Source organism: Cyprinodon tularosa, unplaced genomic scaffold (genome assembly GCF_016077235.1).
Source record: "Cyprinodon tularosa strain WSP-4 unplaced genomic scaffold, ASM1607723v1 ctg579, whole genome shotgun sequence".
Classification (NCBI taxonomy): domain Eukaryota; kingdom Metazoa; phylum Chordata; class Actinopteri; order Cyprinodontiformes; family Cyprinodontidae; genus Cyprinodon; species Cyprinodon tularosa.
The window spans coordinates 314,802-339,877 of NW_024039317.1; the positions used below are offsets into that span (position 1 = coordinate 314,802).

At 38.2% G+C, this 25,076-nt stretch overlaps 1 protein-coding gene across 1 annotated transcript in view; it reads right to left on the reverse strand.

The window, feature by feature from the left end:
• Positions 1-25,076, reverse strand: part of LOC119797288 (ubiquitin carboxyl-terminal hydrolase 43-like) — a 155,211-nt gene that overhangs the window by 35,912 nt on the left and 94,223 nt on the right. Inside the window, exons 7-10 of the mRNA XM_038306305.1 lie at positions 20,540-20,559; positions 17,757-17,765; positions 16,169-16,297; positions 13,903-14,014 (exon numbers count right to left, since the gene is read on the reverse strand). Of these exons, the coding sequence (XP_038162233.1) occupies positions 13,903-14,014; positions 16,169-16,297; positions 17,757-17,765; positions 20,540-20,559 (270 nt within the window). The remainder of the gene's footprint in view (positions 1-13,902; positions 14,015-16,168; positions 16,298-17,756; positions 17,766-20,539; positions 20,560-25,076) is intronic.

Here is a 25,076-nt window from a genome sequence, read left to right on the forward strand (position 1 = left end):
GTAGTGGAGGGGGTGTTTCCCAAGGCGCGTGTCGAGGCCTGATTTATTTGGGGGAGTGGCCATAATTGATGACGTCTGAAACCTCTCTACCGTGATACCACGTGACCGCTTAAGGAAGCGGATCAGACCGCGTGAGAACTTCAACAGGTATTTAAATAGCCTCACTACTCAGTCAAGATGTGGGCGTTTGGAGCAGAGCTATCAGTGGGAACATTTTTTGATAGATTCTAAGAATAGATTGGTTGGAAAAACAACAATCTAGTTGTTAAAACTGTTTTGGTCAGATTAAACAATGTAATGAAATATCTAAAATCTGAGCAAGCCACTAGTTACAGTTGTAATATTAGTAGTGTTAAGTAGTATTGCTTATTGCTAGTGGTGTCAGCTCTAAGACATTGACTTCCACTCCTGAGGTTGACTTTTGAAAGTCGCGATAATACTTAACAATTATTTTGGCTAATGTGACTATTTTGTATTGGTTTGCCCTTATACAAATATAGATTGGGTAAAAACACTGCCAAATTAGATTGGTTGGTTTAGCCAAAAGATTTGTTGAACACATAACTTCCAACCCGATTAAAACCAAAAACTGTGAAAAAACTATGATGTTTGAAGAAAAATGACTAAAACCTTTTATTTTGCTCATCTTTGCCCAATTTGCACAAACACTTTCACTGTCTGCTTGAGCTTATTTCACTAAAATTGCAGAAAAATAGTGTAGCTAAAATGATTTTCTTTACTAAGACATTTTACACTAAAAAGAATCTTACAAAAGATTTTATTATACACTACTATCATTAACAATTTCAAAAGAACTTAAATGGGGAAAAAATAAAATAACCTGCATGTAATCATGCACTCCAGTAGGTGGAGAAATATTCACATGAAGCTTCATGAACTGTGGGGATCGTTGAAGCAATTTGGCCAAACATTTCAATGCCTCATGAGGCTTCATCTCACCATCACTACTCAAAGCATTTTATGGAGCAACATACATTTTTTGAGATTTTTAGCTCAGGCCAAGCTTTGACCTTTTCTTGAGGTTTGCACAAATAAGGGATTCTGTGTTGGAGGTGGATTTACTGGCACATTTAACCACCAATAAATTTATTTGCTTTCTTTTTTTTCTCATTAGACCTAGCATTTTTTGGAGGGGATCCATTAGAACCTCATTGTCGAGTTTCTGTTTATCACATTCAGCAAAAAAATATTATTAAAGCTCTAGGCGATCAAACTTCCCACTCAAAATTACCTCAATTTGATTGAAAAAATGTGTGCTCAAAACAAAATGAAAACACAAATAATGTACTAATATGTTCCTCTCCTCAGAGGCAGAGATATATTAAACTGAGATCTGCATAGTTTGTACAGATAAAAGAATCCACCACACTGGCATGGGTAAAGGAGCTGCAGACCAGCAGGATGTGTTTGATGACAACCACCACAGGGCAACATTTCTGGAAAAAAATTAAATGTAAACTTTGACAACTTTTAGTGTCATTTTATGTACACAAAGTTTATACAAAACAAAATTTTGTTTTAGTACAGCTTTTCAGACATTGATTGAACATTTGGATTCCATAAAGTGCAGCAGTAATCTAGTGTAAACAGTGTGGGAGAAAAAACATGGTGCACGCATTGATATGGAAGCTTAGCGCACTAATATATATGGTGCAAATATGCAGTATTTTTGGCTTGGTGTTATCAATGTGATACAGAGTATGTGACATGATTTTTTTCATCAGTTCATCCTTCGTCTTCTCCCAGTTCAGGATCATTCTGTTATCTTTGCACCAGTCCACCAGCTGCTCCAACTCCTCTCTGTAGTCCTGGTCGTAGTCGTCTCTGGTGAGGCCCACCACCGTGGTGTTGTCTGCAAACTTCACGATGTGATTGGTGGTGAACCTGGTGAAGTTTACAGACGACACCATGGTGGTGGGCCTCATCAGAGACGACAACGACCAGGAAAATGTAAAACCAGGTAAAACCCAAAACACTAGAAGCCTCTGTAATTTACAACCCGCAGGGAAAAAAATACCAAAATACATAGAACCAAAAAAACAACAAAAAAACATAAAACATCAGGGAAAACTCACGTGGAGAGCCAGAGATGAGGAAGCAACAAAACAACAAAAAACCAGCACTGAGTGACTGTAGAGGTAGTGTACAGAACATACAACAAAGGATGGGCTAACAGGCTGAATATGGAGCAGGTGTGAGTGGAACTAACTAGAAGGAAGCAAAGGGAAAAAGAAACAAGCACAATGGGGGCAATAGAGAGTAACTCAAGAACTAAACACTAACAGCAAACAACTACAACTACAAAGAAACTAAAAATAAACCAAAACGGAGGGCAGAACCCTGACAATGGTCGAACAGTTTAATTTTAAAACCAGTAAAAAAAAGTGAGATCTTTCTATCTTTGTTCTGGCTTTTTATGCAGGCTTTGAAGAAATCCTCTTCTGTGATTGGCCTTTCAGCCTATGTAGGTACAGGATTAGATAATGTGCATGTATTCATACCTACCTCTAAGCCAAGCATTAGCTTTCAGTTACAGTCCTAAATTCTCTTTTTGATCTGACTGAATTGCTTTTGATTTTTATTGATGTCACAAAATAAGGGTGTTTCTTCAAAGTGTTCAAAAGTATCTCTAGTTGAACCGCTCCAAAACTGAGGTAATTCTTGTTGGAACCTCACATCAAATCCAGTCATAACTCCTAACTGGTATAACTATCCCTGATCAGGACATTCCTCCTTTTTGTCACTGAACTTGGTCTAACATTGGTCCACAACTCACCTTTAAAGCCAATATCAAAAACTTCTGCAAGATCTCCTGTCCTCAGAAACATTATTAAACCATGCCTTTGTCCCCCTTTGTCTCCTTCAGGCTGGATTACTGTGACATCTTATTGGGATTCATAAAAAAAAAAGGTCTGCAGAAACAATATTATGTTCAGAACAGTGCTGCAAAGATCCTGATAAGAGCTTGAAAGTACAGCCACATCACACCCTTTCTTCACTCACTTTCCTGACTTACCATTTCTGATAGGTTTTAAATCTCACTCACCAGTGGATCTATGGAAATGATCTCCCATACTGAAAAGAACTGCTGACTCCTCTCACTAAAACATGATACCCCTATTCAAAGACTCAAACTGCATCTAACTATCAAGAACTAAGCTGAGCATCATGGGTAATCATGGCCTCCTTAAGCGTCTGAGAGAACCACAGCTTATTAACACTTTTACACAAGGACTAAAACATTTCTTTTTAGCAGAAGTTATTATTTTTAATGATTTATACATGTTTTAAACTTTTTTTTGTCTTTTTACCTTGCTTTGGTGATCTGAGCTGTACAGTAGCACTTTAAGGTCTGTGTTAAATATAAAGTGCATTACAAATAAGATATTTTTGTTATAGCTATTAAGTACATGCATTATTCAATCTTTACAATTTTAACATGAAATTGCCATTGATGCTGTTGGCCTAATTCAACATGTTTTTTTTAATCCATTTTGATCATCTGTGTTACATCTTTACAAAAACATTTCTGCTTAGACAAACTAAAATAGCCAAATAATAAAACCAGATGAGGGACAACAAGTCAGAACATAAACTGGTCTAAAATAAATTACAGTTAAAACAAACGTGAAACAAAAAATAATCAATCACAAAACAAACAAATACATTAAAAAAACTTACGTGATCCAAGTTTGGTAACTTATTATCATAATTCTCTATAAGGACATGCAAAAACATTTATATAAGCACCATAAAAGGCATTACCAAGTGTGCTAATAAATAAACAGGAATAATGAATATATTATGCAGTAAATGTCTGGATAGTGTCCAATCGGTGCAATTCTCTCAGGACTCCAGTGAGAGGAGTGAGGGAGCGTGAGAAAATCCTTGGTGTTGACTTTGAAAATGGATTAATTGATTTTTAGGTTTCAGTGAAGAATGCTTGAACCTGACAAAGGCTGTCCTGGAGCACTTGCTCCAAGCAGTGATTTTGCTCTGAAAATCTCAACCAATACAGAGGATGGGTTAATAGAATCAGACTAATCATTTATTTAGGTGTACTCTCTGAAGTAGGCTTATATGTTTTAGAAAACTGTCTAAAATGATGAAACTGAATGAAGCTGTTAGTGGAGGTGCAGAGATTTAGATGGAGGCTAAGAAGAGGACAAAGCTTTTAGTTTTTCTCCTCCCACTTTATGGAATAACCTCCCTATCCAGTTTAGATTCCCCCTTCACCATTTACTTTAAAAAGAAAAAAAAAAGCATTTTTAAGATTTTGATTGAGGGTATATCTTAAAACTGTTTAGTTTTGTTTAGTTTTTATTGTTTTACTGATTTTATTGTTTTACTGTTCTTAATGTTCTATCCATGCCCTTTGTTTGCATTGTTTCTTCATTTTACATGTGCAGCACTTTGTGCTTGGTTTTAAGTGCTCCATGAATAAATAAAAGAGTAGTAGGAGTAGTAGAAGCTTGAATATGTAAGTTAGAAGAAAAATAAAAACATCCTCCAAGATTGGGGAGCATATCTATTATATCAGCTGTGTGTTTACATTTTTATGACGAAAGTACCAGTGTAAATTTTGTAGAGATTCCCTAATGAGAAAGAATGATGCTAGAATCCATGAAGATTCTCTTCTTTAACGAGTCCCTTCAATACGCTGAAACGGAGATTCTACCTCATGGTCTCAGCTGAAAGAACACAAGCAAAGAGCATCTTGTTTTTCTCAAGTGTAAAACACTGCTGCCTCAGGAAATAGTGGACGCAGCCCTGAGCATAGTGCTTCATTCTGGTTCAGTTCACTCCTGATCTGCTGTAATGCCATTTTCAAGGAAGTAGACCAAATATGCAGCCTTGCCAAGACACTTGAGGTTGATTTATACTCAGAAACCAGGTCATTTGCGTGTGTCGCAGTGAATGCAAATATGCCCCTACCCCCTTCTGCAGACACTCTGGTGAAACTCTCCAAAATTGTAGGTCTGATTGGTCAAATCTAGATCCGTTCTACACTATGCATATTTCCTGTTTGGTACCTTACCAGGTTAGTTTGCATTGTGGAAAACGACTCGTGAAGTTGGACCAGCTAGAATAACGAGGTATGCGAGAACGCTGGGACCCTTTTTCCACCTGGATCCCCGCTCTTTTTCGCCTTCATGTCCCTCTGTTGTTGCACAAACTTGCCCCCACTTCCTCACCGCCTCGGCCGTATCTAGACCCACAGCTAGTTGGTAATTGTCCCTCTTGCATTGTGGCGTGGAATAACATAGCGCAGACCATGCAAAATTGGGCATAAATCAAAAATATCTGCGACAAGATCACTATGACACACTGTTGCGGGGAGTATAACCTGCCCTTTAGTTGGGGTATAACGATAACAACAACAAAATCTTTAATCCTGAGAACAAACTGGTTTTGGCTCAACAAACTTTGAATTAAGCGCCCTCTAATTTGTGATAGCACACTAAGCAGTTTCAATTTGTTCTTGCTGTCTTCCTCAGCTATGATACTTGATTTTTGATGACCTTCTTAATATTTAGGTTTACCCTTTGGTCTTAAAATCTGAGTTGTACCCAGGCTCTTTCCCTTAGCTTGAGGTATAAACTGTATAAATCCCATTGAATCAAGTGTAAAATGAGCCAGTATGTGCTGATAATTTCTACCTTAGCCAAACTTTGCTGCTATATTTACTGACTTTTTGGTGTCATAATTTGCTGCTCTGGGTTTTTGGTTCTCTTCAAGTTGTTATTTGGGGTTTTCAGTCAGGCTTTGATTTATTCTATTCTATGCTTAATGTTAAGATTTATATCACTTTTGAATTACTTCTGAGTTCTCCTTTTGTACTTCTTTTGATGGTTTTTCAGCAATCTCCTACTCAGCATTCTTTAATCTTTTCGCTAGTATTATTGTGCCATTTATTGTTTACAGTTATCTTTTAGCTATGTTTCCCATAGTATCATAGCTATCTTAACTAAACTCCAGTTCTTTCTCCTATCCTCTAGTTTCTCCTTAGTCATTCTGTATTTTCTAGTCATAAGTTTAATTCCCATTTAGCTTAATTTAAATTCTTTCCTAGTTTTATTTAAGCCCTTTTGCTTTCCCTGGTTACTCTCTGTTCCATCCTAGTTCCCATCTCCTTTCCCTTAGCTCCCTTCTAGCTGCTTCTGTCCACACCTGCTCCCAATCAATTGATTAATCCATTCATTGTTCTGTTTGGCATATGAACTCCGCCTCTGCAGTTAATCATTGGTGGATTCTCTTCATTCCCTCCTGAAGTTCCCGTGTTTGTCATTTCTGGATTTATGCTTCTGTTGTCATCACCCTCATCTTTAAATCTACAAGAAACCATCTCTGCCTTTGCCTGTGCATGGGTCCTCTACAAACCTCCATTCAACTTAACATTTTGACAACTATAGTGACTTATTTCTTTATAAGATCAAACAAATTTTAAGCACAGAAATCCTTACATGTTGTGTGTTTTCTGAGATTTTGGTGACAACAACTGCAACTGCTGCTGTGATTACCTCCCAACTGCAAAAAACTAAAAGCTGGTCGGTCTCAGCAGCCTCATCACGCAGCAAACCCAGCCTGCTGTCCTTCCAGGGAGAAGACTGACACAGGTCTGTCTCCTCAATGAATATGGGACACAATGGTCCTGAGCTGGATAGAAAGGGGGGTGTAAATATAATCTTTTATCTGTTTTTTCTCCCTGAAACTGTTGCACATAAATAGATTAGAACTAGCTTAAAAAAAGAAAAAGAAAGATTTTGAGTTCTTCAAAATAAAAGCACTTACTGAAATTCAGAGTGGAATATATATATATATATATATATATATATATATATATATATATATATATATATATATATATATCTATATCTATATATATATATATATATATATATATATATAGAGAGAGAGAGAGAGAGATCTATATATAAATATATAGATCTCTATATATAGATATATATATATTCGCTAGGTCCGTTACACACATTAAGTTTTAAAAACAAACCTTATATATCCATTTGACGAGGATCTTATCAAAGAATAATCGGCACAGGGAACTAAATATTTCTAGGAGGAGGATTCTACAATTCAGGCATGAGATTACTTGTTTTTGGTTTGTTTAGTATGATGATTTTTATTTTTATTTAGTTATATTTACAGGACATGAAAAAATTTTATAATTAATTTCGGATTACACATAAATATATTCAATTATTCTGCGGGGGAAAAGGAATTACTTTAGGGTTAGGATTAGTATTCACCCGATGATAACAACCTAATAAGCCTACTGGCACAATCTAAAGCCATTCTATGGACCTGATAGCCGCTAATAACAACCAGTTATTGGGATGATAACATCCAAAGCACGGCTATGATGGAAAAGTCAGATATTCCCTGTTTTCAGGTTAGGAAAACTTTAAGTTTTCAGTATACCTGCTTCGTGAAACAGATCCCAGAATGGTACAAGCTTATGGAAGCTAAAAGAAAGTCTCCTTTTACTTTGGTTTGTTGTACAAGGCGCAGTCGTCTTTTTTTTTTTCGGAACTCACTCCATACTAAATCAGGCCTTCCTCTCTCTGAATATGTGCATAAACTACTGAGACCTCAACAAACTCATGTGCCTAATTATATTACTTTTAGATTAGCTGAACACCTGTGTTCAAAGATACAACATTGAGCTGTACAGTCTCTTAGAGGGCATTTAGACACTGTCTACTTAGAGGAGAAGTTTACTGACCAACTTTATTTCTGTTCACTGTGTGCCAGTACTCTACTTTATTTGCTTTTATGGCGTGGGGTATAACAGTTTTTTTTTGTGTGCAAAAGCAACATGTAGAAAAGAAGTTCAGTTCATGTGGACGTCGGTACAGATCCCTAGCTGCCTAAGATTTATATAAAAACTATTTTGGAGATAGTATAACAGATGGAGAGTAGATATAAAAAAGACATTAAATATGATATATTCATCCTTATCTCAATAAAAAGACAAAAGTATTTCTATTTTTAGCAGCAACTCTAGTCATCTGTCTCTAAGCTTTCAGTTGTTTCTAAATACAACATTTTCAGTCAAAAGTCACATTTCTGCTTTGGAACTGCACCTTTGCTAAAACTAAACTTAGTCATGAGCTCTGAAATCCACTTGTAAGTATAATTTGGTGTAAGCATAATTTGGTGATGTAAGCAAACCACTGATCCAGTGGAGATGAAAGGGTATAAGGAAAAAAAAAGGGCTCTGAGCATTTCTCTCCTGTTTACAAAGGTAGGCGCCAGCAAACTGATTATACAATATGAGCTTGGTTTTAATTAAACGGCTGGCAGCATGGGACACAAGTGAGACTGAAGACTTGAACGTGTATGGGAATACATCTGTGTTTCCTTTTCTTCTGCATGTCTTGAAAAGCACGTCGAGATTGAGCCAGGAGTGTTCTTGCACATATTATCCTCTACATGGTGTGCACTCTGCATCAAAGTATCATCCTGATCCATGCAGAGAGGGATGCATAAGTATAATTCTGTGGCTGCAGGTATTCACAGTAAAACACATGACTGTCTTCAGTATAAGGAACAAAATGGAATCCAAAGGACCATGCATCTCTAGGAAGGTAAATCAATGATTTAAATATAAGAACAAAATGACTGCCTCTAAGCCAACTACACTTTTCTGTTAGCATTTAACTCATTTTCTCATTGGTTTTACACTCCTGACAGCAGCAGGGGAAACAAAACAGCCCTCTGTTTCCTAATGATGCTGAAGAGATTGACAGTGCGCTCAATTTAAGTTCATTAAAATGCACTTCTGTCTATCACAGCGGAGGAAAATTACAGTCTCTTGCTGTTTGACCACATCAATAAATATGTAAGCAAGACAAATTATATTATCAAAATAAGTGTATCTGTTCCCATCCCTCCCCTGCAAGGCCGTAGGTGAATAAAATCCAGAACCTAATCAAGCAGTCTCCCTTCAGAAACATGTAGGAAAGAATGGGCTGGTTTTAGGAGCTCGGGGAATTCTAGCAGGTTATAGGACGCTATTTGATGAATAGTCTGAAAATACCTTATTACAATTTCAGCAGTAATAAGGAATGTTAGCAAATCCACCATGAAGTGGAAGGCCATGTAAGATAACAGTATTAGTTTGGTGGTCATCCACAATGTGCAGAATCAGAGACAGAAGGTCCTTGAAAATTATGGAATGGGTTTCCATTAGGGAGCCACTGCTTCCTATTGTGAAACCAGTAACACAGTGATTCAAACCCAGCTTCAATGTTTTCTGGAGAAGTAAAACAATCCAATTCCTTTGTTTGGAAACCATGATGGTTTAATAGTTGCAGAGAACAATACATATCTTACTGCACTTTGGGTTAAAAGTATCTTTGTTTGCTTAGATGTTGAGCACTACCACTTCTGCTTCTTTTCCTCAGATGAGGTTGAGTTAGTTCAATTCTGATTAATTAATTTTACAATACAAGGGAGTATTATTTCTTTGTTGATCTTTAACAGTTTATAGTTTGCAGATACACAGCAGCAACAGGCTGCTCCATTCATGGCTGCTGTCAGACTCAGAGTTAAAGATGAGAACTGAGAGAGGCTGTTTGGAGCCAGGTGATAACCATGATATGTCCAGGAACAGGACAGAGAGAGACGCTATGCTTTATTAAAAGTATTGTGGAGGATGTTCTTTATGGAGGACCAATCCTGCAATAATTAAAAATAAATACATAAAATAAATAAATGCTCTAAAAATAAATAAGCATACAATTAATTGGCCCCCCAAAAATACAATAAACAAATAAATGTAGGTAGAAATTAAATTATACAGTGAGACATAAATATATATATCTCTTTTAATTAGCTTTTGGTTTATTTGCCTTTGTAATAATTACCGTACTTATTTATTGTCAGTTATATTCTTCAACTTATTTATTACTTATTTTTTTAAGCATTTATTTATGAGCAATATTATAATATTTTTGTCTGTTTTATTCTTCCTTTGTATTTTTTTTTACCCTGTTTATTTCTTCAAAGCTATTTATTTCTGCTTGACATATTTACATTTCTGTATGCATTTCTGCCTCATTATGCAAATAAGGAGGGGTGTGTCTTAAGGGGTCAACTTCTGCCCATTGTTGGTTAGCAGCCACTGTTGCTTAATGCTTGCATGAAGCAACAGTGGAGAGGAAAAACCTCTTATCAGGAAGAAACCTCTGGCAGAACCAGGCTCAACATGGCAGGCTTCTGCTGGACTGGATGAAATGAGACAGGGAACGCAGTAAGAGTCCTGGAAGAATGACACTCTGATGGCTTTAGCTATGATGATGGTGAAGGGGATGGAGATGGGTGAATTGGTGTCATCTGAATGGAAGTCAGACATGCCTGTGCTTTGGATAGCAGACTTACACTGCAAAAAACGATCTAGAAATAAGTAAAAATTTATTAAATAAAGTGTATTTACCCTTAATTTGAGTAGGTAAATAAGATAGTTTGCCAATGGAATGAGTATTTTACTCTTAAAATAGGAATTAGATAATATACACTTGAAATAAGACAATGCAATTGTCTTATTTTAAGTGTAAATTGTCTTGTTCCATTGGCAAAATGTCTCTTTACCTCCTCAATCCAAGAAAAAATGCACTTATTTTAAAGCTACAGTGTGTAATAATTACAGGGATATACAGTCAGAAATGTAATATTATACATAACTATGTTATTTATCATCATCTACGAGCTCAGCCTCTTAACCTTAATATTTGCGTTGCCTTAGAATTCGTTATTTATAATTACATAGGAGCGGGTCTCGCAGCCATGGAGGCAGACATCTTTGCGCTACGGCAGCGCAGAGCCAACAAACTAGAGATTGCGAGATCGCCCATTACGCTCGAAAGTAACTACGGCAAGTTGAGAGAGATGAACTGAGACGGTACTGAACAATAGATGGCAGTATTAAAATTATCTATGTAAACAAACCTCATCACTTGAGAAGGTAGGTGATGCGGACGTCGTGGAAGACATTTTGTCCCGTAACGCTTGCCATACTCTTAGGGGGGAGAAGCGGTGGGGGGGAGATGTTCATGTTGCTGCGGTCTGCAATCTGGACGTTAGATGTCGCTGAAAATTACACACTGTAGCTTTAAGAAAAAATGACTTATCTAGATTTTGATTTTTTCCTGTGTAGTTGTGGATTTTGAGACTTTTTAAGATCTGGATGCTGATTGGGCTTCATGGAGGCGTGGTTCAAAGCTGATTAGCTTGCGTCGGAGACAGATGAGGGTAAGTAATCAGTTTATTCAGTTGAACTTCTGACTAGGCTCTATTCTTTTGTTTTTCATTAAATATCACAGAAAAACAAAAGAGTTCACACACCTGAAACTTTTTCACAACTAAAGACATCGTGACAGCATTTCACTAATATGATATAATAAAATAATCAAACTATAGTTCATATTTGTGAGGTGGGAAAAAAATTTTGCTAATCGAAAAATAGAAAGTGTGACATGCATTTGTATTCAGCCCCCTTTACTTTAAAGCCTGTCAGTAAAATGTATTGTTGAAATATAACATTAAATCAATACAGGTTTGTGTTTGCAATATGAAAAGAATTTCAAAGAATTTTAAATCTAACAAATAAATTAATGTGGATATTAATTAGAATAGTTAGAAATGCAATACAGGTGCTGGTCATAAAATTAGAATATCATGAAAAAGTAGATTGATTTCAGTAATTCCATTTAAAAAGTGAAACTTGTATATTATATTCATACATTACATACAAACTCATATATTTCAGATGTTTATTTGGTTTAATTTTGATGATTACAAATGACAACAAATGAAAATCTCAAATTCATCATATCAGAAAATTTGAATATTACTGAAGACCAATAAAAACAAAGGATTTATAGAAATGTTGGCCAACTGAAAAGTATGAACATGAAAAGTATGAGCATGTCCAGCACTCAGTATTTAGTTGGGCCTCCTTTGGCCTGTATTACTGCAGCAATGCTGCGTGGCATGGAGTCGATCAGTCTGTGGCACTGCTCAGGTGTTATGATAGCCCAGGTTGCTCTAATAGTGGCTTTTAGCTCTTCTGAATTGTTGGGTCTGGTGTATTGCATCTTCTTCTTCACAATACCCCATAGATTTTCTATGGGGTTAAGGTCAGGAGAGTTTGCTGGCCAATTAAGAACAGGGATACCATGGTCCTTCAACCAGGTACTGGTAGCTTTGGCACTGTGTGCAGGTGCCAAGTCCTGTTGGAAAATGAAATCTGCATCTCCAAAAAGTTGGTCAGCTGCAGGAAGCATGAAGTGCTCTAAAACTTCCTGGTATGTGGCTGCGTTGACCCTGGACCTCAGAAAACACAATGGACCAACACCAGCAGATGACATGGCACCCCAAACCATCACTGACTGTGGAAACTTTACACTGGACTTCAAGCAACGTGGATGAAGTGCCCTCTTCTTTTCCTCCAGACTCTGGGACCTTGATTTCCAAAGGAAATGCAAAATTTACTTTCATCAGAGAACATGACTTTGGACCACTCACCAGCAGTCCAGTCCTGTTTCTCTTTAGCCCAGGCAAGACGCTTCTGACGATGTCTGTGGTTCAAGAGTGGCTTGACACAAGGAATGCGACAGCAGAAACCCATGTCTTTCATACGTCTGTGTGTGGTGGTTCTTGAAGCACTCACTCCAGCTGCAGTCCACTCTTTGTGAATCTCCCCCACATTTTTGAAGGGGTTTTGTTTCACAATCCTCTCCAGGGTGCGGTTATCTCTCTTGCTTGTACACTTTTTTCGACCACATCTTTTCCTTCCCTTCGCCTCTCTATTAATGTGCTTGGACACTGAGCTCTGTGAACAGCCAGCCTCTTTAGCGATGACCTTTTGTGTCTTGCCCTCCTTGTGCAAGGTGTCGATGGTCGTCTTTTGGACAACTGTCAAGTCAGCAGTCTTCCCCATGATTGTGTAGCCTATTGAACTAGACTGAAAGACCATTTAAAGGCTTTTGCAGGTGGTTTGAGTTAATTAGCTGATTAGAGTGTGGCACCAGGGGCCATCAATTTTGAACCTTTTCACAATATTCAAATTTTCTGATATGATGAATTTGAGATTTTCATTTGTTGTCATTTGTAATCATCAAAATTAAACAAAATAAACATCTGAAATATATGAGTTTGTATGTAATGTATGAATATAATATACAAGTTTCACTTTTTAAATGGAATTACTGAAATCAATCTACTTTTTCATGATATTCTAATTTTATGACCAGCACCTGTATATTCTTAAGTCCTCTGTTTGCATGTCTACTGTGCATTAGGACAGTTCAGTCGAGTCTGTTTTGATGTGCCGCTGAGAGCTGTGAGACGTCCACCAGCAGTTCTCCGTCTCCAGCTTGTGCTTCTTTTCCCCCCAGTCAAACCCAGTGTTCCTGTGCAGGCGTGCTTTCCTGTCTCTCGAGCCAACCTGCTAAGGAACAGGTGCGCCTGCCGGTATGGAAGATGCGAGCTGCCTCCCAGCTCCAGCCGGTGCTCATTATACACCCACACTCACACATGGACACTCAATATAGTTTCATGAGTCTCAGGGATGGATGATTATTTAACTTTTACCTTTTTTCAATTTCCTAATTACATTACCGCCACACATTGTTTTATTATTGCGTTGAGAGGCCAATAAAGGGAATACTGGTGACAGTCCTTTAGATGCTGATTACTTACCTCATTTTTTGCCTACTTTGCTTTGAGTGAAAGCGGTTTTATTACATTTTAACCCATAAATAGATGCCTACTGGCCATTTTTAGAAGAAGAACAATGTAATAAAAGCAAAGCAAAGCGTTTTGGTATTCATAGTCATATATATACTAGCTGATTACCTGAGCGTGAGCGCCGTTGATCATCAGGTAATAGAGTTTGCTGAGGATGCTTTGTTGGAGTTGGTCCCAGGAAATAGACCGATCCTCCCTCATCAAGAATGGAGGTCCAAACCTTCAAGAAACAGTTTTATTGATGTTTTATTGAAGTTATGTTGATGGAACAACATCGTGTGAAAAAAAGAGAAAAATACACAGTGGTTTCTCACAACTTAAATACCATTTATATCATAAGCAGCACTGTCTCAACATTCCCATCTCTATGAAAGGACAGAGAAGGACGATGAGGAATAAAAATGGCAGCTGAGGTGAGACGAAACCATCTCTCTGAGATGACATGCCTATTGTAATAGACGTCTAATTGAGGGCAGGCCTCCCCTGTGATTCAGAGATTTATTATGATGAAACCATGTGAGCATTCAAGCTGTAACTGTGCAGAAAGGGAGAGAGATGCATAAAGAGCCAACTTTATCTTTTTATTTTTAGCTATAACAATAATGTTTTATCATACAAACAACACCTCATTGTTTTTAGTCACTTTGTTTCTGAGATCGCCACAACATAAGCAGGTGTAAATACAGCATTATTATATGTCTATAAATACATTTCTGAAAATTGTCTGTGGATTTCTGGCGAATAAACTGATAATAAAGTGTTTTTTGTTCATTTTAAAATAAATATTGTTTAATATATCCCTGAAATGATGCTATAAGTATCTAAAATGATCAATGAAGGATTTTAAGTAGAATCATCCTGTTGTACGCTATCCATCAGCTCTGCTGAGGTGTTAATGAAGCCTCGGGTGCTCTAACAGCAGCAGTCGTTGTCTGATTAGCCCTGATGAGACGTGGCTGATCTCCTCTCTGGCTCCGGAGCGGCTTAACGTGAGGAATGTGACAATCGCAGCCCGTGTCCTAAACAAGTGTGTGTGTGTGGTGGCTGCTGAAGCTCTGACACCATACCACACCCCATCTGCTATGAGAATGGAAATTAGACCAGAGTCAGCTGCTATTAAAAGATCATTGATTATTTTTAAGAGGGCGGTTTCAGTGCTATGACGGGGACGGAAGCCAGACTGGAACTGTTCATAAAGGTTGTTGTGAGTTAAGTGAGAATGAAGTTGAGAAGCGACTGTTTTTTCCAATATTTTTTAAATAAAAGGTAAATTTGAAATTGGCCTGAGATTATTGTAATTGTTGGGATCTAGTCCTGGTTTCTTCACAATAGGAGTGATAATAGCAGTTTTGAAAAGAGATGGAACAATTCCAGAACCAAGAGAGGAGTGGATGATGGCAGTTATGAAGGGGAGGAGAGCGTGAAGGCAGGATTTAACCAGGGCAGACGGGATGGGATCAAGTGGGCAGGTGGAAGATTTAGATTTGTTGATAAAATCAGAAATATCGGAGAGGGTAGGGAGATAAAAGCTGCAAAAAGGTCATGCTTTACATCATTAAGCTTCCAGCCTGCTGTGTTTTAGAATGAGAGCAGAAGGAAGTTAACTTTCCTGTAAGCTTCAAACTTATCCACTGTAGGAGTAGGTTTTAAATGTAGTCGCTTTATAGCTTCTTGATCATTAATGGAATTCCCTGTCTTACTTAAAAACTTGTCATAATTAGTTAAACCACCCCATACTTTTGAATGGGCCTTAGTTTTTTTGACTCTGGGTATATTCTTTGTAAAGCAAAATAAGCACCTCTACATTTAAGACTGATCCCCCAACATTGGTATGCCTCCTTAGCTATTGCTGAGTTATTTCTTTTTAAGGGGCGGTGGAGTACAAATATATTTGTTACCTTACCTAAATTTGGCTTTTTATACTTTACTAGAGTAATTATTTGTTAGACAACTTCATACCTCTACTTTCTACTCCTTACATTTTAAAAACAGACTTGCTCATTTTCGTGGTGGCCTCTTGGCATTTAAAAGATCAAAATAATTTGTTTCATCCAGACAATTAATTTCTTTATAATAATAAAGAAATTCATTATAAGGAAACTGTCATCTAGAATTGCAGAAAAATGTTGCTTAAATACCCCAGTGTAGTAAAGCATCTGTCCTTCACATTTTTTCCTGCACTACTTTTACTTTTATACTTTAAGTAGTTTTAGAAATGGTACTTTTAAATTTTTTACTTGCGTGAAAAGTTTAAGTTGATAATCTACAAAACAGTTCTACAAAAATGTGTTTAAACAGTAGGATATAAACTTCTACTTGAGTAATACTGTAAACATTAATACTATTGCCACCTCTGGTAAGGGGTAATATTTACCTTACAGTCTGCTGGCCTCTTCCAGCCGCATTGCAAACCAGCAGCAGGATCTTGACTGGCACACCATGGTTGAGAAATTCTGATGATAATGCTCCAGATGAAGGTAACCTTTGACCCTCAGCAGGAGGCCTCATCTGATGCTGCTTCTGCTGCACATCCTGTCCTGGTGGGACATCAGGAAGCTACTCCTCTGTTCCACTTGTGCCTCTTCCAGCGCAGAGGACCGTGTCCGACTGAGAGGAGAGCTGAAATTACACCATCCTGGGAGCTCTGTGATGTCACAGTGGACAACCTGCTCTGTCACGACAAAAGCAGCCAAATAAGGTCTCATCACATAAAGTCAGCTTGAGTAAAGTTCAAAGTGATAAATCACATGGTAAATTAAACATGTAGACAGTCCCGCATCGTATTGATTAGAAGCGACAGCTGGCCCTTCCTAAAACCACTATGTTTTATTAAACACCAATGATTCTTGATTCATCACTGACAAAACAAATGCCACAGCAGACTTCCTCATAAACCACAGAGCCTCTGTTTGAGCAGGCCTTAGTTTACACAAATAACTTGCAGAGCCACTGCAGAATAAAGAGCAAAGCAAATTCAACACACCGAAGCTTTATCCAGTCACTTCTGATCGTAATGTGCTCCCCACGAGATGAAGCATAACGCTAATTATGCAGTCTTCCACTTCTTAATGTCTCTCTAATTAAGCAAGTCAGAAATTTTGCCTAATCATGTGATTTATTTTAAATTAGCAGCAAACTCTGAAGCAAAACAAATCATGAGTTCCCAATGAAACATGAGGAGATGGCACTGACTGGCTGAGGTCACCTGTAGCCCTTCCCCATTAAGAATAACCATAGAGACATTGGGTCAGAACCTTGAGATATTTTCCATTTTGCAGAATCTACGATTTAATGAGGTAGAGGGATGAGGGTACTGCTGAGGTTCTAAAGGCTATCTTGTCTGGATCTCTGGGCCCTGCTGGGGTCTACAAGGGCAAACTAAGAAGCGTGCCATATTGCAAACTTTAAGGATCTAATTGCAAAAACAGACAGAGAGGGGAACTAGTGTAGATTGGGAAGACCAGAGCAGCCTCTTGGAAGAAGGTTGGAGTGGGAGAAAAGCTGGCCCCTCATGTGGGCCGAACCAGCAGGTAGGGATGTATAGGTGAGACCCAAAAAGATCAAAATAAGAGGTACTAAACTGAATGTGCAGTTTTCTTAATGAGTGAGTGTGTTGCAGGTGATTACAGAGGCCCTGAAAGGCAAGTGAGGAAAACAAAAAAAGCCTGGATAAGAAGAATGTAAGTTTACATTTTATTTCTGCCCTGAAAGGCAAAGGAAAAAAAACGTCTAGATAAGAAGAGTTTTAAGTTTTTTTCTTTCCTAGAAGAAAAGTGAAATGTAACTTTTTTTTTCTGTCCTAGAGCAAAAGGAGAGAAAAAAAAATCTATATATAAAGGGCAGATTATACTTCTGCACAAATCAGAACTGGTCACGAACCAGTTCTGTTGGTATGCCTCTGCACCGTCGGTCTGGAATTTGTAGTTTCCCGCCAAAGTGCAAGGGGGAACCTATTCTAGAACCCGCGAGAACTTCGGCCGATGGTCACGAGAACTTCGGCGGCGCCAGCAGGAGTGTTTATTTTCCAAACAAAAAGGGCAAGATATCACGGTCACGGAGATGGATCTAGAGTTGCAAGACATCGAAGAGGAACAGGTTATGTTAATGGAGTTGGCAAAAAAATAAAAGCGGCCGCGTAGGTTGTCCATTGTATTTGTTACTCATTATCAAAAATCGAGGAGGAGGACCACACAGACTGGAAAGGCATACCAAGGACCAATCACAGCTGCTTTTTGTCTGCACACTTCCACTTGAGTTCTGGGCAGGTTTTCGACCGTCCAACGCATAGTCAGGATTTTTTTTAGACACAGAGACGGATTAGATGGTTGCAGAGGCTATGTGTCAGATGCATAAATTGGCCTTAAGTCAACTACTTCTCAGCAGGACGCGGCCAGTCAGCCTCCATGTTGAGCTTTGAGTCTCGGTCTACTGAGGTAAGCGGTGAGAAAGTAGACCTGATTAGATAACAAGGCTAAATACGTCACTTCCAGTGAGTCTAAAACTCTTAGTGCAGACCTGGGCATTATACGGCCCATGGGCCGCATGGGGCCCACATGAGGATCATGAGGTAAAAGTCAAAACACCCATTTGCAGACCTGGGCATTGTACGCCCCGCGCCACATACTGTCTAAGGTTGATTAGGAATTTAGAAATTTTAAAATAAAGATGTTTTCCAATTTCACCTCATGAATGGATTAAAGCTGCTATGCTTTTTATTTTCAAGTAGTTTTTTTTATTCACATGAAAGGAACGACAACCGGGAGCAATTTGTTCATTGAGGTACATGCGTGCATGGACACATTGGGACTGAAAAGGGACAGACTGGCTGGTGTCACAACAGACGGTTGTCCAAATCTTATGGAGAAAATGTTGGACTTTTGAAACATGCAAGATAAAGTGATGGAAATCGACGCAAATCAGAAATTGGTATTTTTGCCCTATATTATACACTAACGTGTTGTGCAAATAAGTGCTGAAAATTAACCATGTTATTGATGTTATTGAAAATTGTAAACTTTATCAGGGCACGGACATTGAATCACAGACAGTTTGTCTCTCTTTTGGAGGAGCATCAGACTGAACATTGTGACATCGGCTACCACACAGCTGTCAGATGGCTCAGCCTGGGCAAAGTGCTAAAAAGAGTGTGGGATCTGAAAGCAGAGATTGGAGAGTTTGGTGAGAAGAAAGGTAGAAATCCCAGAGCCTTCAGATAAGGACTGGAGGTTAGATTTTGCATTTGCTGTTGATGTGACTGCACTGATGAGTGAAGTGAACACCAAACTGCAAGGCAAGGGCCTTTTGTTCATGAAATGCCCAGCAAGGTGAAGGCTTTCATGAGAAAGATGCAGTTTCATTCTTTCAAGCCAACTGGAGGGCAACATTCTCACTAACATGCAAACCCTAAAAGAAGTCACACTATCAGCTGATCACCTTCGCAGGTACTTATCTAGTGAGCTTTCAAGGCAGTTTGAGGATCTCAGAACAACTGAGGATGAAATGCAGATGGTTTCTTTTCCCTTTACCTGCAGTGTGCATTATGTTCCCAGTGATGTTCAGATGGAACTAGTTGACCTGCAGTCTGAAGCATTACTAGAAGAACACTTAAAGTCAGGATCTCTGCTTTATTCCTACTCTTTTCTCAAGGAGGGGAACTTTCTAAACACACAGGAGATGTGCTGGAAAGATGTTGGTTCTTTTTGGCTATACTTAGATTTGTAAACAAATATTTTCAATGATGAAGTTTACAAAATTGGGGTACAGATACTCTCTCACTGATGAGCATCTGCCAGCTGTGCTTCGCATTTTCACCTCAGACATTCAAGCCGATCCTTTGATGCTCTGGTTAAAGCCCAGGAGAGACCAGATAACAAATAAGGTGGTTGGACAATAAAGACATGTAAGCAAAAGCTTTTTTGGAAGCTTTTATTTTTTTTTTTTAATCAGTTCAATATGATGTAGCTTGTTTGGAGTACAAAGACAATATTGTGGTGTCTTTAGTCTGTTAAGAACCACTTTCCAACAGTATTTGAAACTCCTTCAATGTGTTTTGGAGTGAATTTGACTGAAATGTTCCCATTTTGTCTGTTTTGGTTAATTTGACTGAATAAATTGCATTTTTTGTGAGGCAACTTCGCTGTTTCATTGCTTGATTTTAACATATACAATTACTAGCTTGTCAAAAACAATAATATTTACTGCTTTTTTTTATAAAGAAATACTATTAAAATTATGCAAGATTGAGTTCAGTCTTTTGGTACCGCCCTCCAAAACATTCTCTGTCTCTCATGTGGCCCCATGGAAAAAAATAATTGCCCACCCCTGTTTTCAAGGGACTATGGAGCAGGGGTCGGTCATGATGCTGGCTGCTCGATGCTGATTGGCAAAAATACTTAAGAATTTTAGAGTGACAGTGACCAGACAGCGAAAAGGTTTTCCTCATGAATCATCGTGGTTTCTGGAGTTGATTATTTCCGACTGCTTCATAACAGCTATTTTAATTCAGTGTAATAATGTGTTTTATGTATTTCAAAATGTCTTAATGTGATACGTGATGTTTGGATTTAATTAATACCAATAAGCCTTTCGTTTTTCAGAGAGCAGCAGCCACCACTGGTTAGCACCCATCTGCTAGTGGCGTTAATGTAGTAGGAGGACCAAAATCGAGGTTTAACAACATGCTCCAGTGGAGTTTGCTCGTCTGATCAAAGGGCACGCTTGATAAAAAAAAAAGGCATTTTCACACTATGGATTTTCTGGTAGGCTCTAAACTAAAGCCAAAAACACCAACACACAGATTTTAGCACGGAGAGGTCAGATTTCCTGATTATGTCTCATGTTATTTAGTTGTTGCACAGAGGACGAATGCTCATTGGACTGTTGTCCAGCAGATGGTCAGTAAAACCTTCTGCAAAGAAGGTAAGTCAAAAAATATCTGTAGAAGCTGAGGGTGCTTGATGCAATCAAATAAATGAAGGGGGTAAGAAAAAGTGTCAAAAGATGCACAAGCTACACGCACTCCAAAGCCTGGAGGATTTTGTGTAGCAAAGCCTAATCCAGACTTTAGGGGTATGTGAACTGGAGTGGTTGTCAACTAGCAAACACAGATAGATCCAGGAAGTTGGCTGCAACTATCTGACTCCTTGTTTTTAGCTGCTTCTGAACCAAAAACACCTGAAGCACCTACCCTGCTCTACAGACAAATAACCAGACTAAAGTTTTCTGTTTAGATATAAGTAATTTTGTGTTTCATTTGGAAAATCACCCAACAATCTGGAGAAAAAGAGGCCCATAATCCTGCTTGAGGTCCAGTGAGAGGTTTTCATAGAAATCGTGTCATTTTTGCACTTGATCTCCAATATTATGGCAACTTCAACCAGGAAACATTAGAGCTCTGTTTCCTTCAGCTGACAAGCTTACAGAGATGCTGTTATGATTGCTTTGGTTTTTCCCTCTAATAAATAAAGCAAGTTTCATCTTCATGTTTGCCTCACTGTTATGGTGATTGTTGAGTTACACAGAGAAGACAGTCATCTTTAGAAATAGAGACATGTACAATTTACATAACACAGTAAAAGTTGACTCTGTTTGGTCAACAAACCTGTTGATGCTAATCTTGTAAGGAAAGGCACAGGGCCAACTCTTTGTAGCTGCAGAAAGCTTGTGAACTCAGCATACTTCTGAGCTCACAACTTTATTTCAAAGAGAGACAGAGACACTGCTTAAACCACACTAAGCACGACCAGTAAACCTATAATTAAACACCTCCACATCACAGCAATTGTTTTTTTTTTTTTCACTTAGCCATTTAGGGAAGAGAGAAAGAATTTGGCTAAATTATTCTCTATAAAATAGAGGTAACACATACACAGCTTATTTAGACTCAAATCTTGTATAATAGGTCTTGTTTTTATAGAAAACAACATTTGGCAGCTGTAAAAATGCTAATTTGCATTCCGACGTCTGAAAAACTAATTTACTTTCTGTATAAATTAGGTTAAAACTGAAAGTCTTGAGTGTGATGCTTTCACCACATGCACAGCAGAGGTAAACACATTCATGGGTAATTCTATCTCTGTAATTGCTTCACAGTCACATTTAATATTTTCAATTAAATTAACACAACAGCTTAGGCCCTGTGGCTCAGTTAGATTGATGTGAGCAATGACAAGTGTTTCATAATTTTCTCAGTATTGCGTCGAGCTAAGAACACATTTAAACAATAAGATCACAATCTTGTCACATATTTTATTGGTGCTAATTACCACCAGCTTTTTCCGCTCCTGAAGCGCTGTGTATGTGAAGAGCAGTGAGGTGGTAGACAAACTAACTGGCACATGCATTCATACCTAAGGGCCTGCAAATGTGTAGTGCTGTGGGAGGAAGCTAGAGCACCAGAGAAAACCTACATCTGCAATGCAAATATTGACAAGGGAAATGATTTTAAAATCAATGGGTTTTCCTTGAATCAATACAAGGATATGTCAATTCTTGTTTTTATCTTTTTTTTTTTGCAGTAGCTTTCTCCTTTATTTGAACAAAAGAATGAATATTTGAGCAGTTGACCTCTAAAATGGACCCTGCATCACGCATGCAACTGCAATTATTTTTTAACTACCTATGCTGCTCAACTTTGATAATCCTTTTAAGTAGGAAACAACTCAATGTGCTACTGCATTTTGCACTATATTTGTTTGGACTGCACTGAACTTTTTCATACTGTATGAATGCGCTTTGGCATCATTACTTTAAACTGGTTTCTCTCATCTCCTACATTGTGTACATTCTGATCACTGCTGCACTTTATATTGGTAATGTTTATCTACTCCCACTGCAATATTATTAAACTCTTGTAAGCTATATGCAACACAATTTTGTTAGCCTCCGTGCATAGAAAATGACATAAAGTTTGTTTAAAGCTACAGTGTGTAATTTTCAGCGACATCTAGCGGTCAGACTGCAGACCGCAGCAACATGAACATCTCCCCCCCAGCGCTTCTCCCCCCCAACAGTACGGCGAGCGTTACGGGACAAAATTTCTTCCACGACGTCCACATCACCTACCTTCTCAAGTGATGAGGTTTGTTTACATAGATAATTTTACAGATAGTATTTCATTAGTCTGAGTAGGGTATAGATTTCATGTAGACTTAAGATAATAAATATACCCGTTATTTTTTCTACATCGTTGTGACGTTTTGGTGAGCTGCTTTGCATGGTGATATAAACAGACGAAGTAATTGTAGTCATTAGTTTAACAGCGAGATTGTGTTCGCTGGAAGAATATATATTCCCCGTTTACAACGCGAGGAAGAGGGAGAGGACGAGGGCGAGGGCAGGGAGGCCGTGCAGCTAGGGCCAGGCGAGAGAGGGGAGCCAGCGGGGTGAGAGCAGAGGAGGAAAGGCTTGAAGATCTCCAAAGGAGCTGGAGAGAAGTAACCGAGGTATATATCCAGAAAATCATTTTACAGAAAATTACTGAATCATTACCTATGAAACGTCAGGGACGTTGCTGAATAAGTATACTGGAGAGGAACAGCATCATCACGCCGCAGCATGTTATTGTTTTAGACAGGTCTGAGCATCCTGTACTCCAAAAACTGCAGTGATATTAGACAATTGTGTGTGTAGGATTAATTACCTGTCCAAGAGAAAACTGGCAACTTGAGCGTCACTTTGAAAACCTTTTTCCTCCATCAGTGACTTCCATCGTGTAAATGCCGTGCCAATGTTGATCCGTGTTTTTTGCCGTTTCTTGTCACGCTTGCGTTTATTCTCGTCGTGTTTCCGCTTCTTAGATGACGGGGGTTCGGTGTCCGCCGCTTTTCGTTGTGATACAGAGTAGGCATGATCCTCCATTCGTCTGATGTTTGGCCACACAGTGCCAAACAGTTTGCAAAGTCACTCACGCCTGCCGCCTTGTTCACCTTTCTTGTTACTGAGGCGCAGTATACCTGCTTCTTCTTCTTCTTCTTTGGTTTCAGGCAGACTAAACGCTTCTCAGGCATAATACTGCCATCTACTGTTCAGTACCGTCTCAGTTCATCTCTCTCAACTTGCCGTAGTTATTTTTGAGCGTCATGGGAGATCTCGCAATCGCTAGTTTGTTGCCTCTGCGCTGCCGTAGCGCAAAGATGTCAGCCTCCATGGCTGCGAGACCCGCTCCTATGTAATTATAAATAACGAATTCTAAGGCAACGCAAATATTATGGTTAAAAGGCTGAGCTCATAGGTGATGATAAATAACATAGTTATGTATAATATATTAAATTTCTGACTTTATATCCCTGTAATTATTACACACTGTAGCTTTAAGTCTAATAGATAAATACATTTGCATGCTGCTGCAGTAGGCCCTTTAAGACCAAACTATGTAATATTTGAATTTAATTTAAACTTCAAAATGTAAAAAAAATGTAGCTGCAACTGGAATTTGTGTAAATTGCCTCAAATTTAAATAAAATCCATAAACACACTGCAAAAAATCTAAATCTAGATAAGTCTTTTTTTCTTCAAATAAGTGCATTTGTTCTTGAATTAAGGAGGTAAAAGAGACATTTTGCCAATGTAACAAGACAATTTACACTTAAAATAAGAAAACACAATTGCATTGTCTTATTTCAAGTGCATATTATCTAATTATCTTATTTTAAGAATAAAATGACTCATTCCATCGGCAAACTATCTCATTTACCTACTCAAATTAAGGGTGAATACACTTAATTTAAGAAATTTTAAGTTATTTCTAGATCGTTTTTTACGACGGGGTATTAGGGCCACACATGAAGAGAAAAAATATTTTTGCCATGTCGAGATTAAACTCGACATGTCGACTTTAAAGTCGACATGTCGACACTAAACTCAACATTTCAAGAATAAAGTTGAAATGTCATGTTGAGTTTAATCTCGACGTGTTAAACTCGCCCTGTCGACTTTAAACTCGCCATTTCGAGAATAAAGTTGATATATCGTGGTGACTTTAATCTCGACATTCCAAAGTTTGGAGAAAAGAGCAACCGCGCTCCACAGCTGCAGTCTGCGTTTTAAGAGTGAAGGTAGTCTTTGACGTGCTGCAACTGTATAATCATCACAGGAACATGACATTTCAACTTTATTCTCAAAATGGCGAGTTTAAAGTCGACAGGGCGAGTTTAAAGTCGACACGTCGAGATTACACTCAACATGACATTTCAACTTTATTCTCGAAATGTTGAGTTTAAAGTCGACATGTCGACTTTAATCTCGTCATGGCAAAAATATTTTTTCTCCTTATGTGTGGCCCT